The 24,177-nt window shown below is 39.8% G+C and overlaps 1 protein-coding gene across 1 annotated transcript; it reads left to right on the top strand.

The window, feature by feature from the left end:
* Positions 1 to 314: 314 nt before the first annotated feature.
* SQLE (squalene epoxidase) lies at positions 315 to 22,755 on the top strand. Its single transcript, XM_081499001.1, has 11 exons — positions 315 to 1,481; positions 5,058 to 5,310; positions 10,501 to 10,681; positions 12,404 to 12,500; positions 13,431 to 13,544; positions 13,630 to 13,801; positions 15,686 to 15,781; positions 18,757 to 18,899; positions 19,286 to 19,382; positions 21,116 to 21,203; positions 22,217 to 22,755. The coding sequence occupies exons 1-11, from the start codon at positions 1,197 to 1,199 to the stop codon at positions 22,407 to 22,409; spliced, it is 1,719 nt and encodes a 572-aa protein (XP_081355127.1). The 5' UTR covers positions 315 to 1,196; the 3' UTR covers positions 22,410 to 22,755.
* The last annotated feature ends 1,422 nt before the right edge of the window (positions 22,756 to 24,177 follow it).

The raw sequence follows: 24,177 nt of genomic DNA on the forward strand, positions 1-24,177 counted from the left end.
GGGCCCGTGACACTCAGGGCATGACGCCCACCAGCCCCACTCGCTCCAGAGCCAGCCCGTGCCTTCCGATCCGCCCACCCGGCGGCCGACCCCCATCCCCACGCCCCCACCCGACACCACGCAACCTCGTCCTAGCGCCTCTCTGGGCGTCACCGCGCGAGCCGCGCCGCCTGCGATTGGCCAAACACGGCATAGCGCCATCTCGGCCTACAGCGCGGCGCTCACCCTCATTGGCTGGCGGCGGCAGGGGGCGGTGACGGTGGGCGGAGCCCCGCCTTCTGGTCCCTTGGCCGGGGTCGAGCCCAAACGCCGGCGAGGCTCACGCGGCCGGGCGACTAACAGGGCGCCAGGCGGTTACTCTGGTTACTGCGGAAGCGCTGCGCTGGGAGGACTGCCGCCGCCTGCGAGAGATGCTGGTGTTAAGTCGGTCGGGAGCCGCCGCCGCAGCTGCTCTCTGAGGGGGGAGTGCCCTGGAAAGTGCCGTTCAGCTGGGTGAAGGTTCGGGGACCGGTGCCTCGGGAGCCGCGGGGAGGAGGAAGTCTGGAGGTGAGGTCTACGCCTCCCAGTCCTGAAGCCGCAGTCTCGAGTCCGAGGCCATCTTTGGTGGGAGAAGGCTGCCCCGTCCGACGTTTCCCTCTGAGCGTGGAGGTCCCGGGCAAGAGAAGGAGCCCTCTCTGCGCTGTCGCAGCCCTGGAGCTTTCAACCCGGCGAGGCTGCAGTTCCCCAGCGCAAGATATTTCTTTGATGTTTGTCTCCCTGTTGCTCGTCCGAAAGGACACCTGCTGCTAGTGAGAGGCGAAGAGCAATTTCATTGCACGACGAGCCAACAAAATTTAATACATTATCCGGAATTAGCCCCCCAGAACCCCCAGCCCTCCCAGCACCCCCCACCCCCCATAGATGGATTGCTTGAAAGGGGAGAGTCTGATCGGGAGCTGTTGGAGATTTTTAAATACTCTTCTTTAAATCCTGGAGAACGTTCCCGTCTTCACGTACTTTTATACTATATATGATTTTGTAAGTTCCTCTGATTTGAATTGTAATCCCGTGACGGTGTTTCCTGGACTTTAGCCGGTCCCCCGCGCTCCTTTTTGGCAACGCATTTTGGGGAGAGCATCTAAACACCAAAACCCTACCAGGAAAAAAAGAGAGATCTCCTAACGTTGATCCGGAGTCACCGAAGAAGCCTTTAAACCATGTGGACTTTTCTCGGCATCGCCACTTTCACCTATTTCTATAAGAAATGCGGAGACTTCGTCTCTCTGGCCAACAAGGAGCTGTTGCTATGCGTGCTGGTGTTCCTGTCGCTGGGGCTCGTGCTGTCTTATCGCTACCGGAGCGGGGCCCTCCTTGGGCGCCGACAGAGCGGCTCCCAGTTGGCGGGCTTCTCCTATATTCTGTCAACCTTGCCTTTCATTGGCTTCTTCTGGGCCAAATCCCCCGCTGGATCAGAAAATAAAGAGCAGCTGGGGTCTAGGAGGGTAGGTCGAATTCGAAGTGGGCACATGTATGAGTGTCTTATATTAAAATTAGGACTGCGATCACCCAGATGTAAACAACGTAATTTAAAGGGTGAAAGGCTGCAAGTTAGATATTCTGGTACGAATTCTGACATAGATGGTTTTGGTATTTTTGTTTTGTTTAAGCTCTTGACTGCTCTTGACCACATCCTTGGCACTCTTAGAAATGATGGAAAACCTTTGTTTCATTTAGTGTTGGCAGTGCCAGAGCTAAACGAACTTGGTTTGATTAAAGAAAGGTGAAATGTTCACGTCAGTAGGACAGAATCACTGTCTGTGATGGAAGAATAGTTTTATTTAAATCCTTTGGTAAGGATTGTGTTTGAACCTGGCAAGAAAGAAGAAAGCTGCTGCAAGTAAGTCTGTTGCTAATAAGAAGGGACTGCTGCCTGGGGAAAGGCACAGAACAGCTGGAAGAGCTGGCAGAGTAAAAATGCTCAGCATTTTAAAGTCTTGGGCAAAACACCCTCCCTTCCCCACATCAATGGGGCCTTGAGTAAATCAGTGTCCTGGGTCAGGTGAATAATTAATATTTGCTCCCTGCAGAGACAGCAGAGAATGACAATGGTGAGAGATGAGGGGGGAAAAGATCGTTGAGGCTGGAATATTTAGGGCCTGTTGGCCTTGGATGTTTATAGTTTTCCCCAAGAGCACTGGAGGATTAAAGTATGCGAGTAATGATATTTGATTTTTACTTTTTATTTATTATTTTTTAAGTCTTTATCGAATTTGTTACAATATTGCTTCCATATTATGTTCCTATTTTTTTTGGCCATGAGGCATGTGGAATCTTAGCTCCCCGACCAGGGATCAAACCCACATCCCCTGCACTGGAAGGCTAAGTCTTAACTGCTGGACTGCCAGGAAAGTCCCTGACTTTCACTTTTTAAAAATAAAGTTCTAGTTTCTGTGTGGAGAATGGATTGTAGGAAAACAAGAATGGAAGCAGGGATGTGGGCTGAGAGACTCTTGCAGTAGGCCAAGTAAGGGATGACGGTGACTTGACATTAGCGAGTGACACAGTAATTCACTCCTTCAGGGTTCCAGAGCCATATCTTCTTCCCCGTAACTGCAGCAGAGATCAACACAGTTTAAGAAAAGAGGGGGCTTGGTTTAGAAGTTTTGCTCCACCACTGCTGACTGTGAGACTTTGGGCAAGTTGCTTACTTTCTGGAAGAATCAGTTACCTCTTCTGTTGGGTGGAAATGACACTAACCTTACTGGTAGTTAGCAAATTGATTGATTTAATGTTTGCAAAATGCCTGGTACATAACTGTCTGGTAAATAGTAGTTATTCATATTAGTCTGGGGTAGTCTCCATCTGTTAGGAACCTTCAGAATGGTGCTGAATTCAGTGATAGGGTGGATGTGAGTTGGAGGAATGGGAGGGTAAGGGAATCTTTATTCTTCAGTTTGAAGTCTTTGCTACTGTTGCCTGAAATAATGTCCCTCAGGGCCACTGAGCACTAGTCCAGGAGGCTAGAATGCCATCATACTGAAGAGAAACTTGGCGGTTGGAAGTTGAATTACAGCAGTCAGTATTGGTTCCATTTTGCAAATACCCCAGGCTCTCTGCTTATTTCCTTAATACCTGGGAGTCAGTAGACTGTATTAAGTTCCCATTAGTGCTTCATCTACTGACCAGGCTCTGAAAGGCAACTTTCTTCAGAGTTCTCCTTCCAGGATTGTGTTTGTGTGTGTAACAGGGAACATTTAGGAAGAAAGGCTAATAAACAGTGGCTAAAATGACAAGTGAAAGTGGCTCAGGTGTGTCTGACTCTTTGTGACCCCATGGACTGTGGCCTGCCAGGCTCCTCTGTCCAGGGAATTCTCCAGGTAAGAATACTGGAGTGGGTTGACATTTCCTTGTCCAGGGGATCTTCCTGACCCAGGGGTCAAACCTGGGTCTTGTGCATTGCAGGTAGGTTCTTTACCATCTGAGCCACCAAAATGACAGATGGGGTTTTAAATATAGTCAGTTGTTCTGGCTATTAATACTGAGAGAAAGAGTAGGTTCTGTTGTGAAAATGTAATTTCTCTAAGAGAAATGATTTTAAAAAAAAACAGTGGACAGGGCCTAGGTCATTATAGAGGCCAGATGAATATTAGATCACAGAGATTTAAAATTCTAAAGGATTTTAGGTTTTATCTTCTTCCTTTTTGCCTGACAAAAATGTTTGTTCTTATTCCTAAACTGGAGGGCCACTTGTTTGACCAAGTTCCCTTAACAGTATCGGGATGGGGGAAAAGGAAGGTAAATGTGTTCTTTGTTTTGGACAATAGAGGATGAGATGGTTAGATGGCGTCACCGACTCTATGAACATGAGTTTGAGCAAGCTCCGAGAGTTGGTGATGAATAGGGAAGCCTGGCGTGCTGCAGTTCATGGGGTTTACAGTTCATGGGGTTGCAAAGAGTCGGATATGACTGAGCAACTGAACAGAACTTTTTGCCTGAGGGCTTCCCTGATAGCTCAGTTGGACGTGACTGAGTAACTTTCAATTTTTTGCTTGAGGTCTTTTATTAAAACCCTTTCAAAATGACATTTAACCTTATCTTAATTGTTAAGGTCAGAGAACCCCAGGAAGATGGTTCCTTGCAACTCTGTGTCTGAATGTATTCATGTTTGTGACTCCATATACCAACAAAAAATGCTTACTATAATACTGAATTATTCATTAAAAAAAAACTGTAATAGGTACTGTTATGCTTAATGGGCATAAATCTCTCAAAATAGCCCTTTTTCATCTTATAATCAAAGGTAGGGTTTTTACTGTCAGCCCAACCGGTGATAGCTTTAATGTTTGTTCTTATTCTTAAACTGGAGGGTCACTTGTTTGACCAAGTTCCCTTAAGAGTATCAGGATGGGGGAAAAGGAAGGTAAATATGTTCTTATATGTTGAGGACTAAAACTGCAAACAGGTTGAATTCCAAGGGACAGAATGAGTTATTCTCTTGGAATTGTAAGGTACATATTCTCAATAGATCCCTGACCAGAATTTGACAGTCTTTTTGTTATATAAAAAGTTATTTTACATTAAGGTAGATTTTTCAGATGAAAATCAAGAGGGAGAAAATGAAGACGAATAGTGGAAATATCTAAAAGGTACTGAATAATTTGCAACATGAAATCATATCAGAAGCTGTACATGGTTTGTATCTGGTGGATGCTCAGTATGTATTTGAAGAATTGAATAATTAGGATAGAATTTTCCCTGTAAGACTTTGAAGTTCCTTGTAAACATATATTTGCCCTATTGTGTATTTCTAAATATGTGACAGCATTTTCTAAATATATTTGGAAGACGGAACATAAGTTTAATTTTACTGGGGTATTGTTATCCATTTTTGTTTAACCAGTATTTAGATATTGTTGTTTTTTATATATGATCTGCATTTAAAAACAACCGCTCATTTGGTTTGATAATATTTAGGGTATAGTTTTTACCTAAGATGCAAATGTTCACTGTGCCTGTATAGTAGTAGTATGATTTAAAGACAACAAATGTGGCTACATAATTCTTTTTTTTTTAAACAGTGCAAAAAAGGGACCAGTGTTTCAGAAACAACCTTAATAGGAACAGCTGCCTCTACACTGACGTCTTCTCAAAATGATCCAGAAGTTATAATCGTGGGATCTGGCGTCCTTGGCTCTGCTTTGGCGGCAGTGCTTTCCAGAGATGGAAGAAAGGTGACAGTAATTGAGAGAGATTTAAAAGAGCCTGACCGGATCCTTGGAGAATTTCTGCAGCCAGGTGGTTATTATGTCCTGAAAGACCTTGGTCTTGAAGGTAGGTTCATAGTGATTTTTAGGAGTTAATGTGGCATAAGCAAGCACTCTTTGCTATGACTGGTAAAAGGGTATTCCATTTTATCTTCATGTATAAAGGTTACACATTTATCAACAAATTTGCATGAAAATGAAAGCAAAGGAGAAAATAAGCTTGCTGCTACTGCTAAGTTGCTTCAGTCATGTCCGACTCTATGCGACCCTGTAGATGGCAGCCCACCAGGCTCCGCCATCCCTGGGATTTTCCAGGCAAGAACACTGGAGTGGGTTGCCATTTCCTTCTCCAATGCATGAAAGTGAAAAGTGAAAGTGAAGTCGCTCAGTCGTGTCCGACTCTTAGCGACCCCATGGACTGCAGCCTACCAGGCTCCTCCATCCATGGGATTTTCCAGGCAAGAGTACTGGAGTGGGGTGCCATAGCCTTCTCCAAAATAAGCATGAGGAGATATGAAGTAGCCTTTGTGAGATAAAAGTGGCTAAAAAATTGTAATGGTCAAAGTTGAAGACTAGAAAACTTCAACTTGGAATGAGTAATGAAATTTAGTAAAAGGTGAAGTGAACTATCATTTGTAGAGTGCATGTGATGTACCTGTTGTAGAACCTTTTATTTAAGGATCATTCATCCATTAATCCAGTGCTTTTTTTGTCTTCATTAAGGAAGTATTTTTGCTGTTTGCTTTGTATGAGGTGCTATACTGGGTGCCAAGCACAGACTGGCGAACAAGACAGATCAGCGATCCAGTCTTGGGGATCAGAGTACAAAATAGATCCAGGAATTGAGAGAGAGCTTGCTTGGCATTTAGGGTGGGCATGATGTTGTAGTAATTACCGGTATTGATTCTGGCACTAGATTGCCTGGGTTTGAATACAGCTCAGGCACTTAAAAAGCTGTGTGATCTTGTTGTTGGAGTAAGTTACTTAACCACCTGTGTGTTAAGTTTGTTGCTGTTGTTTAGTCTTTAATTCTCACTGTTCGTGACTCTATGGACTGTAGCCCGCCAGGCTCCTCTGTCAATGGGATTGCCCAGGCGAGAATACTAGAGTGAGTTGCCATTTCCTCCTCCAGGGAATCTTCCTGACCCAGGGAATGAACATGTGTCTCCTGCTTCGGCAGGTAGATTCTTTACTTCTGAGCCACCAGGGAAATCTCTGTATTAGTTTACTCACCTGTAAAAGAGGCACATTTAGAGTCCTTGACTCATAGGTTATTAAGAGGATTAATTGAATTAAAGCATAAAGATAAAGCAGTCAGAACAATTCCTGGTATGTAGTAAGCACTATGTAAAATGTTTGCTATTTTATTCAGTGTACTGAAGAGGAGACCAGTGTAGTCAGAAAGTATTGGGTAATGGGGAAAGGAGCAGGACTTGAGATTGAGATTGGAGAGTTAGGCAGCTGCTAGTCTTACAGGACTCTGAAGGCAGTGGAACAGGAGTATGGCAGGATCCTGTATATGCCTCTAAAGGCTTCAGACCTTTGAGAGCTCTTCACAATGATGAACACTTCTTATATGCTGACTCAGTACGTACTTGTGTGCATGCTCAGACATGTCCAACTCTTTGCGACACTGTGGACTGTAGCCTGCCAGGCTCCTCTGTCTGTGGGATTCTCCAGGCAAGAATACTAGAGTGGGTTACCATTTCCTGTTCCAAGGGATCTTCCTGACCCAGGGATTGAACCCATGTCTCCTGCATTGCAGGCGGATTCTTTACCCACTGAGCCACCTGAGAAGCTGCTCAGTACCTACATATATTCCTAAATCTGACTGAGATTTATTTTACTTTTTAAATACTTACATGATTTTACCCAAGTCTACAATTCACAGCTTGAAATTTCATTTCAGTTTACCATTGAATCACATCCTGCACTTTAAAAGTACTTAAAAGCCACAGCAGTAATGGAGACCAGCTAAGGAGAGTGTGCAGAGAAAAAAGAGAAGACAGAATAAATCAAGTCCTGGGAAACTGACATTTAGAAATTGGGTGGAAGAAGAGAAGCTTGCTGGAGGACTGAGAAGGAGCCTACAGGATGATAGGAAAGAGTCAGGAGAGTTTGGTGTCCTTAATCCAACAGAGGAAGGTGTTTCTCGCAGGAGGGGATGGGTACATATTAAGAAAGGAAAGGAGCCATGTCATGGTTTGCTAATGAAGGGTCAGGTCAGAACAGTGCATAGAAAGTGCCATGGGATTCGGCCATTTGGAGGTTGCTGTGAGACTGACAAGGTGTTTTGGTGGAGTTGTGTAGACGAAACCTGGACTGAAGTGAATGGGAGATGAAAAAATTTGAGGCTAGAAAACTACTCTCGAGGAGTTTTTCTCTAACAGAAAACAGAAACAGGGCAGAGGTGACATGTCGATGTGAGGATACAGGAGGGATGTTTTGATACTAGATAGAGCATGTTTGTGGGGCAATGGAGAAGATCAGTTTGGGAGGGAGGTGACTAAAGGGGTGACATTCATTCTTTCATTTAACGTATTTATTAAGCATCGGCTATGTTGTAAGTACTGTTCTAGGTGCTGAGGCTACAGTAGTGAACAAAACAGATTCCAGCCCTCACAGAGCATACATTCTAGATGCTTGTGTAGAAGATGGTGATAAAAGATGAATAAATAAAATTTAGAGTGTATATTGTGGTTATAAGTGCCAATATAAGATGAATAAATAAAATTTAGAGAGTATATTATGGTTATAAACACCTCAGAGAAGAATCAGAAAAGAGAGATAGGGAGTGTACTTCTAAATGATGCAGTGGGTGGGGGAAGGGAAAGCCTTACTGAGAAGGTGATGTTTGAGGAAAGGACTGAAGGGAAGGGGCAGGAGAGCCCTAGGGCTGTCTGGAGGAAGAGAAGCTCTTTTCAGGCAGAGCGAGCATCACGGGGTGAATCAGCCTAATGGGGAGGAGTGAGCCTGTGGCCTCTTTGAAGAGCAGGAAAGGAGAATTGTGTTGACTTGAGTGGTTTGAGTTAGAAAAAAGGTCAGATGGAGAATGGAGACTGGATTCCCTTGTGGCCCACTATATGGATTTGACTTTTATTCCAAAGGGAAGCCATTGGAGAATTTCAAGAAGAGGAAGTTACTAGATTTCACGTTTTAGAAGTATGATTAGAAATATCATTTGAACATATTCTTGTTAATGTGTAGAAGAAAGACTAGATCATGAAGTGGCAAGTCAGAAGCAGGGAGACCTGTTAGGAAGTTATTGCGGAAACAGTGAGAGTTGATGGCTTGGACCAGGGTCATGGCTGTAGTGGTGGGGGACGTGGTCACATTCTGGGAATATATTTGGAAGGAAGAGTCAGTAGGACCTGCTGCTGATGGATGAGATGTGAGGGGTATGAGAAAGAGAGGAGTCATGATATTTAAAGAAGGCTAGATGGCGTTGCCAAGAAGAGGCCCAGGACAACTCCTGGGGTACTCTAAGGTAGAGAGGTCAGTGAGGGCAGGAGCCAAATAAGAGGACTGAGACTGAGAAGGGGCAGACAGAGAGGAAGAGCAAGAGACAGCAGCGCCCCGGGCCCCAGCGGAGAGGGTGGACTGTGAAGAAGGGAGCCCCCCGCCTCTGTCCTTTTATGTTCCCTCCATGAGAGGGTCACCAGAGACAGGTGGGACAGTACCCTGAGACAGGATTTTGTCACCTTTATCATTGAACGTCAGGCGTGAATTTGATTGAGGTTTAGGATGCCATCTTCCTGCCTGCCTGCTTAAGAAAGTGAAACTGCCAAAGTCTATCATATTTGATTTCACCAATCAAATAGTGAGAGACAGATGTTTCAAATCTTAAAGTAGACCTTATTTATATACTTGTCTTAAGATAACTTACCCAAGGAAAAATTTTACTGTGCCACTACTGTGTACTTTTCACATGTTCTGGTGTGTTCTAAATTGGCCAGTTTTAACACTTAGAAGTTCTTCCATAATATGAGTTAAGAAAAATAAGCTTATTTCAGTAGCTGAACAAAACAAAAGTGGAAATACTAGATGGGTTTCAAACATGTAGCCCAGTAAAGATTGGCAGCAGTTTGCTGGGATCCAAATTGAATACACTGCTAATTGGCAGCTTCTATGATATTTGTGTACTTTTCTCTGACTGAATTTTAGCTGGAATAATTTAGAAGCCTAACCAAAAAACTAACTTACTTGGATCCTAGGTGGGATGTTTGACAAGTATTCATCCAGCTTGTCCCTGACTGGACTTTAAGTATAACTAAAAAGCATATCAGAAAAAAGCTGATTTATTTTGATCTTAGCATAGATGTGTGGTAAAATTGTATATTATGAAGTTTTCCTTTTATCAGAAATGAAATCATTTTAATAGACTTAATCAATATTGTATTTTAATGTATTTAAATGTACTTATAGCATGTGACTTTTAAAATACATGCTAAAGTCAACTTGCTCACAGAAACATTTCCAATACTGTTATCCATTCTTTATCATAATTTTAAGCCTGCTCACAGTATTTCTCAGTTAATACTTTATAATGTACTTTACCTAACTTATATTCATATTTAGGTTATTTATAATTTTTTTTTACATTTATTCTTCATTAGAGGTAACATGAATCTGTTTTTATATATAGTTTCAATAATTACTAAAAATATGAATTGTGTCTTTAGGATGAATATCTTAGATGGATTACAAGACTAATATTATTACATTAAAGGGTGCTAGCTTCTTGGTTCTTGATAGTTATTGCCATACTTATTTTCTAAAATGTTATTAGTTTATGATATGACCAGTAATATATACATTTATCCATTTTATCATTATTTCACCAGCAACTTTGATAGATTTGGTGTCTTCTTGTTTCAGTTTTATTTCATTGATTTTTTTTTAATCAAGTTTTGAACATTGTTTTCCTGACATGTTCAGTGTTTCTTTGTAGTATGAATCATCTGTGTACATTTTCCCTGTTATTATTAGGGTCTGAATATTTTTCTTATGAATTTTAATGAATAAATTTTATATGTAAATATTTACCTTTTATGATATTACAAATTTGCTGAGACTGTTGTCTTCCAGAAGCATTCAGTTTTCTGAAATAGTTCTGTTAACGTCCAGTCCTCCAAATGGTGTCATAGCTTTATGAACACAGAAACTCATTTTCCACATCCGTGTCCTCTTGGTGGTTAGTGTAACTCTGGGCATATTACAAAAAACTGACTTTTTTTTAAACTGTATTGTTTTGCAGATACAGTGGAAGGTATTGATGCCCAGGTTGTAAATGGCTACATAATTCATGATCAGGAAAGCAAAACAGAGGTTCAGATTCCTTTCCCTCTGTCAGAGAACAATCATGTGCGGAGTGGAAGAGCTTTCCATCATGGAAGATTCATCATGCGTCTCCGGAAGGCAGCCATGGCAGAGCCCAAGTAAGGCTCAGCTTCCGATACTTGATGTTAAACATGTGTAACTTGCCTTTGTACAAAATCTGTTTTATACATTTTCATAAGTGTTTGGGTATAGGTTAGAGCATAGCTGTTGTACTAGAATAAACCATAAGTTGCTGCTGCTGCTGCTGCTAAGTCGCTTCAGTCGTGTCCGACTCTGTGCGACCCCATAGACGGCAGCCCACTAGGCTCTCCCGTCCCTGGGATTCTCCAGGCAAGAATGCTGGAGTGGGTTGCCATTTCCTTCTCCAATACATGAAAGTGAAAAGTGAAAGTAAAGTCGCTCAGTCGTGTCTGACTCTTAGCGACCCCATGGACTGTAGCCTACCAGGCTCCTCCATCCATGGGATTTTCCAGGCAAGAATGTTAATTCTTCAGCCTTTGTTAAGAATATCATATAGATCGTTTGAATGATTAGAACTATTGAGAATTTTCCTTTGACTCAATGTGTGATTTTTATGTGGTTCAAATTGAGAGAATATAGTCATTGTAATTAAGATTTAAGTTCATATGTGCCCATTTGGGAGTTGGAGTTTGTGGTTATGGTGCTTTTCATTAAAGTCAGGACAGAGGATTTAAAAGAGAAAATCCCTGTTGCATTCATACTAAGGACTTGGACTGACAGGACTGGCTGGGTGTCCCTCTGTCTCTTTTTTTGAGTTATAATTAATGTACAATAGTATGTAAATTACAGATGTATAGTATAGTGATTGACAGTTTAAAATGTCTTCTTGTTTTAATTATTAACTTATATTTACTTCTAGCCCTGTACACTATAATTGCAGTTTAAGTTTTAAACATGGGAAACCTCATGTCATCGACAAAGGCTTGAAAGTGAAAGTGCCAGTCGCTCAGTCGTGTCCGACTTTTTGCGACCCCATAGACTGTATAGTCCATGGAATTCTCCAGGCTAGAATACTGGAGTGGGTAGCCCTTCCCTTCTCCAGGGGATCTTCCCAACCCAGGGATCAAACCCAGGTCTCCCGCATTGCAGGTATATTCTTTACCAGCTGAGCTATAAGGGAAGCCCAAGAATACTGGAGTGGGTAGCCTGTCTCTTCTCCAGCGGATCTTCCTGACCCAGGAATTGAACTGGCGACTCCTGCATTGCAGGCAGATTCTTTACCAACTGAGCTATCAGCAAAGCCCTGATAGAGGCTTAAATGCTTCATGTTGGCTTAAATGTTGACAAAGCAAAAGGAGAAATGAATTGATTATTCTTAGAACTTGAAGAATTTGATATCTATGAAAGAATATATTCATTTTAGAAAAATAGAAAAATACTCAAAAATATAGAGGAGATTGTAAAAATTATCCATGATCCTTCTAACTAGAAGTAACTACTCAGAAAATTTTGAATAAATTCCAATTCTGTGTATAAACTTTTGTTGGTATGTAAAATTTTTCTGTGTGTATCTTATTTTTTAATGAATTGAGATAAAACCTCATGTTACTTTTTAAAATGCTTTTCTGAAAAGTCATTACATTAGTTACATATAGTCCACCTTAAAAAGTTAGAAAATTATAACCCCACCTAATTCTAAAACCCATTGATGATGTTTTTGCTTTTCATCATTCCAGCTCTTTTTCTATGTACATGTGTGTCCAGTTTAGGGTAAATTGGAGATAGGAAAAAGGAATTTTTCATTCCTTGTTTAAATATTTCAATTGTGCTACCGGAGAATCTGTTTATTTATCTTTTAGTGCAAAGTTTATCGAGGGCACTGTGCTGCAGTTACTAGAAGAAGATGATGCTGTGATGGGAGTTCAGTACAAGGATAAAGAGACTGGAGACATCAAGGTGAGAGGTAGCAGATGTTAGCTTTTCCTGAGAGATTTTTATTTTCTTTTTCTCCTACTCCTTTAAGAAAAGTAAGCCCACACATTTATTATTCATTAAACAGACTGAGATCTCTCCAAACTGTCTGCGCTAGATTGCAACACATTGTTCTTTAGAGCACTGCAGAATGCTGTTCAAATAACTTTGGAAACAAACTCCATGATATTAACCGTATTAAAAACTGAAATGAGAAACGTACCCTAGCAGAGAGGTGGAGGGAACTGGAAGACGCAAAAAGGAAGGATTCAGCATGAAAGAAATAATTAGAATAAAATAAACTATTGTTGAAATAGAAAGGCAAAAAGTAAGAGACTCTCTGGGGGAATAGCTGAATAAAATAGTTTCCAGTATTTGCTTGTGTTGGTTTGGAACAGAGGAGAAAGTCAAAAGCCTATCTGTTGATTCTTTCATAGGGTAACTACCTCCTAGGAATTATGCTCTAATGGGGGCGACTGCAAGCTAATATAAGTATATACATCCATGTGTACAAAAATTCTTCTGAGCTGTAGCCATTGATTGAAAGCACTACGTAGGGTTAAAAAATTCTAGAATAAAAGAATGTGGCTAGTCCTTGGGATTTGTGATGTGATTCAATTTTCTATGGGCTCTGCTTGCTTGCCACAGTTTCCCCCAGTGTCCATCGAAGTGACTTAATCCCAGGTGGTTTGGAATAGTGGGACTTTGGTGGAAGGTGATCTCAAGGGAAAGAGTCTCTAAAGATGGGTCATTCATTAACCTCAGCCCACATAAGAGCTCCTTCAATAGCATTATCTCCAGGTACTCTGTAATGTCCCATAATGTGTTTAAATTTTTTATGTGCACTTTAAAAGAACAGTCTTTTCACTGTGTATATCTCACCATTTAGCTGAGTGTTCTTTGTTTTTGTTGTAGGAACTCCATGCTCCATTGACTATTGTCGCAGATGGACTTTTCTCCAAGTTCAGGAAAAACCTGATCTCCAATAAAGTTTCCATTTCTTCACATTTTGTTGGCTTCCTTATGGAGGTATTGTAGAAATGCAATTGTAGAAGATAAAAGCAACTTGAAATCTGCAAGTTATTAGAAATATTTTATTTATTTATTTTCCTAGAATGCACCGCAGTTTAAAGCAAATCATGCCGAACTTATTTTAGCTAACCCGAGTCCAGTTCTCATCTACCAAATTTCACCTAACGAAACTCGAGTACTTGTGGACGTCCGAGGAGACATGCCAAGGAACTTGAGAGAATACATGACTGAAAATATCTACCCACAGTTACCTGGTAAAAAATAGTGTTTCACTGCCATTGTAATCTACTGTCTGTAAGTAAGTCTCACAAAAGACTCTCCATCTCCAATTCTCACTGAAGCTTTGTCTAAACTAGGCTGAAAGATGAGAATGGCAGCTGAAAAATTTCATCTAATCAGTCATACAGTGGAGCTGAATAAGCTATTTAAACTAGCACATAAAAAAATCTCCACAAGTAAAGAAAATAGTTTCAATGTATTTTCTAATAGTAATAATAAAAGTGTAGTTTTGTGAGTAATCATTAATAGTGGCATATATGGTATTTTTCAAGATAGTCTGGATAGCAGTCTAGATACCTGAATTCTTGAAATATCTCTTATACATAATTACTTTTTGTGCTTGGTTTTTGTAGAAATGATAGCTGCCATCTATTGATTGTCTACTATGTAAGAGGTATTTTACAAACATAATTTGATCTACACAACCACCCTAGGAGGTAGGCATTATCATGATCCCCATTTAGCAGATGAGGAGACTAAGGTTCAGAGAAGTTAATTAGCTTCTCCAAACATAAACCTTTAGTAAGGGGCAAAGCCAAGGTCAAAAGCAGGTCTGTGTGCTCATACGTCCCTGCCCTAGGAACATGAGGGCTATAAGGGGTCTTAAAGATACTTTTAGTTTTGAGTTGAGTACAGAAAGGCTTCATGAAATTTCACACATCTTTGTTAAACATTCATTAAAATTATTTTTTGAGAATGGGAAGATGTAAGAAAGACATGTAAAAATTATTAAGAATATTGACAAAATTGAAAGGAAAACTGTGCTTGCCAATTATGATTATAGTAATAGATTATCCCGGATGTGAGTACATTTGTTTAAATATTCTGGTTTTTCAAGTTAGTTTTTAAACTAAGGAATATTATTTTTAAGCAAAAGCATTGTTTACTAACAGAATATCAACAGAAATTAAGGTATACGTGGACCAATTTAGATTTTTAATAATGACATTTTCAGCACTTCAACACATTTTCACTCAGTTAAGCCATTTTGAAGCTTTCAGATAGAATGAGTTATGTGCATTTAGGAAGACGATAATTAATAACGTGGTATTTTTAGCATTTTTTTCTTTTACTGTAGATTATTTTTTTTCCACCAGTCCAAAGCCTCGCTGTGATAAGGGAGAGAAACGTTTGTAGGTTTATGTTCATATTAGTTAGGTTATGGAAATTCTATTTATTGGAAGAAGGGAATCGTTTCAACACAGTCATTCTGCTATTGTATTCCCAGATTACAATGGGAATTGTATGAAAAGCAAGTTCATTTTCTATAAAGGGGAAGCACAAAGCTGAAACTGGGAAGTGTCGCAGAGATGAACTAATCTGTTTCATTCTAGGTGAAGGAACTAAAGCTCCTCAGAGAGAGAGTACTCTCTACATCTTACCTTACCCTTTTTTTTTTTTTTTTTACTGTACATACCCTCCTGTTGTTTGTGAATTGGTGGTATATTTCATCTGTTCTTACAGAATATGGTGGTGACAATAAAAAGGTATTAAATATATACCTGTTGGTTATCATTTGGAAGAGAGGTGGTGGTTTTTCTCCTTGTCTTATCATCTCATCTGGATTTGCTTCACTCTTCCTCTAGGTTTTTGTTCATACAGCTCTGTGTGTATCTATTTACATTAATTTTTGCTTAGATTCCTTAGCCATCCCTTAGCAGGAACAACTATGTGCTTAATGAACTATGTGCTTAACGAACAGTTTTGTTAATAATTAGTTCTTGATTTATCACAAGGGATATTTGTAACAACCATCAAAGATGTGTAGTATATATTTATTTATACTTGATAAGAAAATGTGATAATTTGAAATTGGAATGTTATACACCATTTATTTGGTGGGGCGGGCTTTATTGCAGATCACCTGAAAGGACCATTCCTAGAAGCCTCTCAGAATTCGCGTTTGAGATCGATGCCAGCAAGCTTCCTCCCTTCTTCACCAGTAAACAAACGAGGTATTATCTTATTGGGCCAACTTTATAAAAGATATTCTAAATATTCTAATTAAGTATTCCAAATGACATGTATGTGGTACAGTTTATAACATGTGGTACAGAAAATAGATTATTGTAATTAGTGCATACCAAAATTAGTTTTATGATATTTATTATTTAATATTGAGTATACATAGGTCACTGTTTGAGTTATTGAAAATAAAAGTTAGTTAAATACAGTCCTTCATCTAGAGAAGGCAGTTTTCCAGTGAGAGATGTAAATAATTTCAGAACACTGCTGATAAATGCTGTAATGAAAGCCCACTCTTGGTACCCCAGATTGACTGTGAAGGAGTGGGGTGTACAAGGCAGGGAGCGAGCCTGTGAACTGGGAAGGGTAATTAGGGAAGACATTGCTCTGGAGACAAAGCTGGACAGTGAGATGAGGGACTGCTGAGTAGGCAGAACAATTTCTGCAAAAGCCAGCATGGCTGAGAAATGGTGGCACTTGTAAGTGAACTCAAGTAGTTTCCTAGATCCCTGGAGCATAGGCGAGGTGGCAGAGTGGTAGAAAGGTAAGATACGTAGTTTTAATCCTATAGACAGTGCAAAGTCATCAAAAAGTTCTTTTTTTGTTTATCTTTGCTGCTGCTACTGCTAAGTCACTTCAGTCGTGTCCGAATCTGTGCAACCCCATAGATGGCAGCCCACCAGGCTCCGCCGTCCCTGGGATTCTCCAGGCAAGAATACTGGAGTGGGTTGCCATTTCCTTCTCCAATGCATGAAAGGGAAAAGTGAAAGTGAAGTCGCTCAGTCGTGTCCGGCTCTTAGCGACCCCATGGGCTGAAGCCTACCAGGCTCCTCCGTCCATGGGATTTTCCAGGCAAGAGTACTGGATAATTCACAGATCACATGGTTCACTCATTTAAAGTGTACAGTTCGTTGGTTTTTAGTGTATTCATAGGTCATGGAACCATCACCATAGCCAATTTTAGAACATTTTTATCATGCTGGAATGAAACCATGTAACCATTAATAGTCGCTGCTCATTTCCTCCCAAACCCCAGACCACCATTAATTTACTTTCTGTCTCTATAGATTTGCCTATTCTGGACATTTCCTATAAATGTAATCATACAATGTGGTCGTTTGTAAGTGGCTTCTTTGAGGTTCATCCGTGTTGTTACATGTACGGTCTTTCATTTGGTTTTACGGCCAAATACTACTCCATGTGTGGATATATTACATCTTGACTATCTGTTCAACTGATAGACATTTGGATTGTTTCCACTTTTGGTTCATACCTGTATATGAGTTATTGTGTGGACATTTATTTTCATTTTTCTTGGTTATATTCCTAGGAATAGAATTGCTGGGTCCTAACTCTCTAATGCTTTGAGCAACTGCCAAACTGTTTTCCAAAGTGGCTGATCATCCTCCATTTCCATTAACAATATATGAGGGTTCCAATTTCTCCACATCCTCGACAACGTTTATTAGTATCTGTCCTTTTGCCATAGCCACCCTAGAAGGTGTAAAGTAACAATAAAAGTGGAAGGTAGAGAAAGGATTTCAGTAACATCAAGGAGGTAGAATGCATGAAACTCAGGGATTAATGGTAATAAGAGAGAGCGAGGTCTCTTGATGGATTCCAGGTTTCAGGCTTAGGTATTTTGCCAGCCATCTGCTGACATTGGACTTCGGGAAGTGTGGGGAGATAATGAGTTCATTTCTTGACACAGTGATATGACGCCTGGGAGGTCATTTGAGTGGCTGAGTGGAGGCCCATTGGAAACAGGAGTGTGGAGCCTGGAGGAGAGCTGTGAGCGAGAGCTGTCGATACACTGTGGTTCCCGAACATAAACAGCTGTCGTTTGCTACGGAGAAACATGCATCATAAACTGCCAGTTATAGAAATAAGCTATAATGCGAAGCAGAATGAAAGCCAGTGCCGAACTGATACAAAGAGCATGCTTTGGGAACATATCCGAGTTGGTGGAATTGGGAATGTTCCACGGAGGAGGAGGAATTAAAGCTGGTTATAGCTAGTGGTTTCTAGTGAAGGTATTAGACTAATACATAAAAAAAACTTGGATTAAAATTTAGAAGCTACTTTTTCATAACTTTATGTGTATTCTATAATTATATAGTATATTGTGACATTACAGGAAAAAATTATCCATAATTCTGCCACCTTACCACTTTTACTATGATTGTTTAATTTCTCTGAGAAAATTAAATACGTGCTTTGTCTAACTGTCCCTCTAAGTCATGGGTCATGAGCCAGGCTGACAATGGGCAGGAATCTTAGAGTCAGGACTGCAGTCAGGAGGTGCTGTACCTTGAGTCAGATTGCAGAGCTTTCTGCTTCTGTGGTTTTGATGCAAGGGGCTAGTTTTCAGCTCAGATTCAATCAAGGTTTATTCTTCTAAATTAACTTATTATGTGTTTGGAATATCTGCATATTCCCTTAGAACCATATAGATCTCTATAATATGTAGGCAGCAAGTATTACTGTGAAATGTCAACGAATTCTTGATTTTTTCCCTTGTAGAAGACTTTGCTTTTTACGCATGGATGCCTGTACATCGTTGTTGTTTTTTTTTTTTCCATAAAAGAGGCCTTGTACATATTTTGACATTGTCTGACTGAACCTTAGATTCACATATGAGTTTTTTGAGGGCAGGGACCACGTTCCTGTTCTCACTGTATCCCTAGCATCTGGCACATAGTAGTTACCCAATAAATACTAATTGAATCAACTTTTGAATTTTTGCCTGAGTAAATTTTAGTCATGGTTTAGTATTAGTATTTAATTGGTTTAATATTTTCACATTCTAACTGACATTTAGTATTTTCACATTCTAACTGACATTTATAATGTTTATAAATTATTAATAGATTAGGGGTTTTTTTGGGGGGGGTTGTTTTTTGTTTTCTTTGGATCTTAAAGGATGCTCCAGGATGATGTCATGATCTAAGTTCTCTTTTTACAGGTGTTCTTCTTTTGGGAGATGCATATAATATGAGGCATCCTCTTACTGGTGGAGGAATGACTGTTGTTTTTAATGATATAAAACTGTGGAGAAAATTGCTGAAGGGTATCCCTGACCTTTATGACGATGCAGCTGTTTTCCAGGTAAGATATTCTTTGACAAAAATGTCTCAAAATAGATTTCTTTCTGGGGCCCAAGATGAATGGGGCTTTGCAGAGATCTGTACCTGGGAGCATGGTCCTTAGTAGTGATTCTTAAACAGTCTTGTTCAGGATTAAGAGTGTGACTTGCAACCTGTGAATCTTCTAGAATTTCTGGTTTGGAGATTACCTGGGCCACTTAGCCTCAGAGATGTAACTCGTTTCTCTGGAGATTTTTATTTCTTTGATGGGAGTGTAAATGTTGAATAAGACATAATTTCTAGTAGATAGTCCTCAGGGTATCAGTTTAGGGGATTATAAACGTTAGTTTGTGCTTTTTTTTTTTTTTTAACCCTTACCATATAATAGGTGATCTTTCTCTTTTTTAGGCCAAAAAATCATTTTATTGGACAAGAAAAAAGTCTCATTCCTTTGTTGTGAATGTCCTTGCTCAGGCTCTTTATGAATTATTTTCTGCCACAGATGGTAAGTGCAGCTAGTTTTGAATGACTGTTACTGAATTATAGATTTTTAGCACAGGAAGGGAACTGAATTACAAAAAGTTAGTAATTAGGCCAGAAATAGAAATGTTTCCTGAGTTTTCCAGCTTCCAAGTCGGTAAGTCCTTTTCAACTCCATCCTTGAGCACAATTTTGGCTAATCATCATGTATCCACCACTGTGTGTGGGAAGCAATTGCTTCTTTAGACAACCTTAGTAACAGTACCTCAGTCATGCGTCATTATTCATTCCTCTGGTCCACACCACATCACGTGTTTCCCCAAGTGCAGAAGATTGTGATGGAAGATCTTTCTGACCATGAATTAAAGGGCAAGGTAGTGTTAATCCTTTTTCATCCCAGACAGTAGTTCCGTTTCTTTTTGAAACAGTATTTTGTAAAATGAAAATGAGCTTTGTATCAAACCTAGATTTTTGTCTCCTATTAAAATGCACAGGCAGAAGGTATGCACCTTTTATTCACATGAAATATTCCCACTTTACTACTATAAGGCTTTTGTTTTTGTATCCGTATCATAGAGGGTGATGGTCAGTCTAACATGAAGGAAAACATGACTTAGCAGAAACAGGGCTAGAGATGGAGGAAAAGTCACCTCTGCCACTTCGCAGCCACGGCCATGTACACATTAGTGAGCGGTGGGTTAGTGAAACGAGACCTTTAGGTTTTCAAGAATAAATGTAACTTCCAATACAAAATAAAAAAAATTTTTTTTTTTTTTTCAAGAACATAACTCTAATCCCATTACCTTGGGTATTTATAATACAAGAAAGCTATTTCTGTGACCTGGCTGGGGCGCTAGTGATCCTTGCTTTGGTGATCTGATTACCCAGTATGACACAGTACAGATACTTTGTGCAGCCCCTCTAATCGTCATTCTTGCTAAAAGAAAAGACAATGTGTTGTGATTTGCCAAGCAAATCTCTCTTGCTAGTTAGGCATGGAAGTTACAGTGGCTGCTTGGGCAAGAAGAGAACTAAATTTGGAGTTTTTCTAAGCTCTTCTTTCTAAGCTTTTCTCAGCTCTTGAGTTTCTTAGAATTTGAATCCACCCACAAAACAACATTGAAAGAGCTATGAGATATTGAAGGAGGAATGGGCTTTATTGGAGTAAAAGTTGACCTGTTGTAATCTTTTTTATCTTTTGTAAAGAATAATCGAGGTATACTTGAAGAACATTAATTCTATACTATTAATTAATTCTATACTATTAAAAAAGGTTATTATGTTGTGAGGGTTTAATGAATTATTTTGAAAAGTATAATAAAACTGTACAGATATAAGGCATTATTCACTTGATAATTTACTGTTTAAGAGATATGTGCTGGGCATCTTAGAGACCATGATTCTGGTTTCTATGTGTTTTTGTAAGGAAAGAATGTACAAAATATTTGGCATCACTTAACGAATTTACAACACAATCAAGGAGATAGCTTTTAAATAACTTGTAACTTCCAAGGCCTACATGTTTAGTAGTTATTTACTAGCAGAAAAAAGTTTATTCATTTGTGAATTACTATGTAATCTCCATTATGAAATTTAAAAGAAATCTTGGGTGGCTAAAATGCTAACACTAGATTTTTAAGAAATTAATCTATAAGGTGTAATAAATGTTACTATTCAGTTTTTTTCTGACGTATCATTAGCACCCCATGTAAATGTATGAGTATTTTGATTGAGAGTAATTTTAAACTTTTATTTTAGATTCCCTACATCAACTGAGAAAAGCCTGTTTTTTTTATTTCAAACTTGGTGGAAAATGTGTTGCAGGTCCGGTTGGGCTGCTTTCCGTGTAAGTTGTTCTGATGACACAGAGGAAACAGATACTCCAGATTTTCTTAGGACTGTTTGGTTTATGCTGTGCTGTGCTTAGTCGCTCAGTCATGTCCGACTCTTTGCAACCCCATGGACTGTAGCCCACCAGGCACCTCTGTCCATGGGGATTCTCCAGGCAAGAATACTAGAGTGGGTTGCCATTTCCTTCTTCAGGGGATCTTCCCGACCCAGGGATCGAACCTGCATATCTTATGTCTCCTGCATTGGCAGGCAGGTTCTTTACCACTAGTACCACCTGGGAAGTTTGATTTATGAATCACTGCTAATCTCTCTACCTGCTGCATGTCATCATTTTATTGATTAGTATCCCAATCAAAATGTTCCTAGAGAAATGAAAAAAGGCAGTATTCAATCCTGCTTTTTAGTTTTGGGCAACAGTGTTGATCCTGAGTTGGTGAGTAGATGAGGCTAAAACTCTTGATTAAAAGAGCAGCTTGTTTTTTTGCCTGTGGGTTTATGGCCCTGACCTGACCTATGGGAGCCACGAATAATAGAGAAGTTTATATTTAACATTGAATTCTTTTGAAGTGTGGGACTCATGAAACTCGGTTCTGACAGTGCAGACATATGTAGAATTATTCTTGGAAAGTCTGCGAAGTGAAATTCCTTAAGGCTTTTCTCCTTTGTCCACTTTCTGAATGTCAATACTATTACCTTTTGATAAATCTAGACCAGGCTACTTTAGGCTGAGTTCTCAAGATTAATGAAAGAAAACAGCTCAGGACGTACAATTCATATAAACTAAGATAAGTTACTGGATTCTCTGACAGCAGTAAAGTCGATAAGTAGTTTCTTGTAAGAAAAAATGTTTTAATCTGTCCCTTGACCAGCAGATAGAAGCTTGTAAAGTCCCCTAAAATGCTGAGTGTGTATTTACCTCTGTAGACGGTACACAATTGGAATCTCTATGAGTCAGTTTTCATTTTGGGGGTCTTAATTATATGTATATGTATTTTTTTCCCATTACAGATTATCTCCCAATCCTCTGGTTTTAATCGGACACTTCTTTGGCGTCGCAGTCTATGCCACCTATTTTTGCTTTAAATCGGAACCTTGGATTACAAAACCCCGAGCCATTTTCAGTAGCGGTGCTGTATTGTACAGAGCGTGTTCTGTAATATTTCCTCTGATTTACTCAGAAATGAAGTACTTGGTTCATTAAGCTTAAAGGGGAACCATTTGTGAATGAATACTGGGAACTCGCCAAGTCTGCAGTGACTTGAAGAGAGTGTATATAGCACCGTACTCCTCCCGCTTCTAAAGTGGGAATTCTTGGACCAAGATTGGGATTAATTTGTTTTTGAAGTTATTTTGTATATAAACATACATGTAAATATATACTTTAGTTTGCAATTTCAAATGAAGGGTAAAATAAGATAGATATTTAAAAGAAATGATTGTTACCATAAATTAGTGCTAACATTGAGGAGCTGCAGTTTGTCTTTTGAATTCAATATTTGGGATGAGTCACTGTGGGACATACAAATAAAATGAAGAATGAACTCGCATGTCTTTTTGGTTTTTTTTGGCCATGTGGTATCTTAATTCCTTGAGCAGGGATCCAACTTGAGCCCCCTCCATTGGAAACAGAGTCTTAACCACTGAACCACCAGGGAAGTCCTCTTTTTGTCTGTTGCTGTGGGCTTCTTTATATCATGTATCCTTCTATCTCCCCTCACTTATCCAATTGGATAAGGTACTTTTCTGAGTCCCTGGAAAATGTCACATTCATATAAAAAGGGTATCAAGGGCTTTATATAAATTCCACTGTGTAACATTAATAAGCCAGGCTGGGCTTATTTCAAGGAACAGCGAACAGGGCTGTACACTGGAGTGTATACTAGACTGTACACTGGACTGTACATTGGGTGGTGCACTGGACATACCCGAGTGTATACTGGACTCAACACTGGGCTGTACTCTGGACATACACTGGGTTGTACATTGGCCTGTACACTGGGTGTACATGAGTGTATATTGGACTGTACCCTGGAGTATATACTAGACTGCACACTGGCGTGTATACTAGACCATACACTGGGCTGTACACTGGATGTACATGAGTGTACACTGGGCTGTATACTGAATGTATATTGGACTGTACACTGGAGTGTATACTAGACTGTACACTGAACATACACAAGTGTACAGTAGACCATACACTGGACTGTACATTGGGCTGTACACTGGATGTACACAAGTGTATACTGGACCATACACAGGACATACATTAGTGTATACTGGATTGCACATGATGTACAAGAGTGTACACTGAATTGTACACAGGATTGTACATGGGATGTACACCTGACAGTACCCTCAACTGTACAAAGGACGGATGGTGCACAGGATGTGCACTAGATGGTAGCCTGCACTGTATACTGGGATGTACCCTTGGACTGTACACCAGTTGTGCATTGGACTGTACACTAGATATGTCCAGATGTGTCCAACCATGTCCCAGATGTTTCCAGCTGTGCTCCAGCTGTGCATGTGGACTATACACCAGATGTGTCCAGCTGTGTTCCAGCTGTGTACTGGACTGTACACTATACTGTACCCTGGATATAGACTGGTGTATATTAGACTATATACTGGATGTACACTGGACTGTAAACGATTGTAAAGAAACTGCAACAAGTACCAGCATGATGTTTTCTGGTACATCACGCACACATATCCTTTAAAAATACATGTAAAATGCCAAGCTCTAATTTCAGGATTTAGTTTCTTCTGACTTTTCCTTGAGGTCCAGGTAGACAACATCAGTCTGTTTTCAGTTTCAAGATGCCAAAATAATTTAAAGGTTAACTTGCTTTCATTTTATTACAACCCAAACGTGACTAATTCTAAATTATATAATGTATGGCTCAAAAACCAAGCACCCCACAACTGAACTTGGTATAGATGTACGTTTTCTACCCATAACT

Source organism: Giraffa tippelskirchi, chromosome 6 (assembly GCF_054371585.1).
Source record: "Giraffa tippelskirchi isolate mGirTip1 chromosome 6, T2T-mGirTip1v1.2.pri, whole genome shotgun sequence".
NCBI classification, from domain to species: Eukaryota; Metazoa; Chordata; class Mammalia; order Artiodactyla; family Giraffidae; genus Giraffa; species Giraffa tippelskirchi.

Excerpts from the sequence above, each read along its gene's own strand:
- SQLE (XM_081499001.1), top strand. The coding sequence starts at position 1,197 with ATGTGGACTTTTCTCGGCATCGCCACTTTCACCTATTTCTATAAGAAA. Across the intron at positions 5,311-10,500 it reads GAAAGACCTTGGTCTTGAAG|ATACAGTGGAAGGTATTGAT; the intron begins GTAGGTTCATAG and ends ATTGTTTTGCAG. Across the intron at positions 10,682-12,403 it reads GCAGCCATGGCAGAGCCCAA|TGCAAAGTTTATCGAGGGCA; the intron begins GTAAGGCTCAGC and ends TTTATCTTTTAG.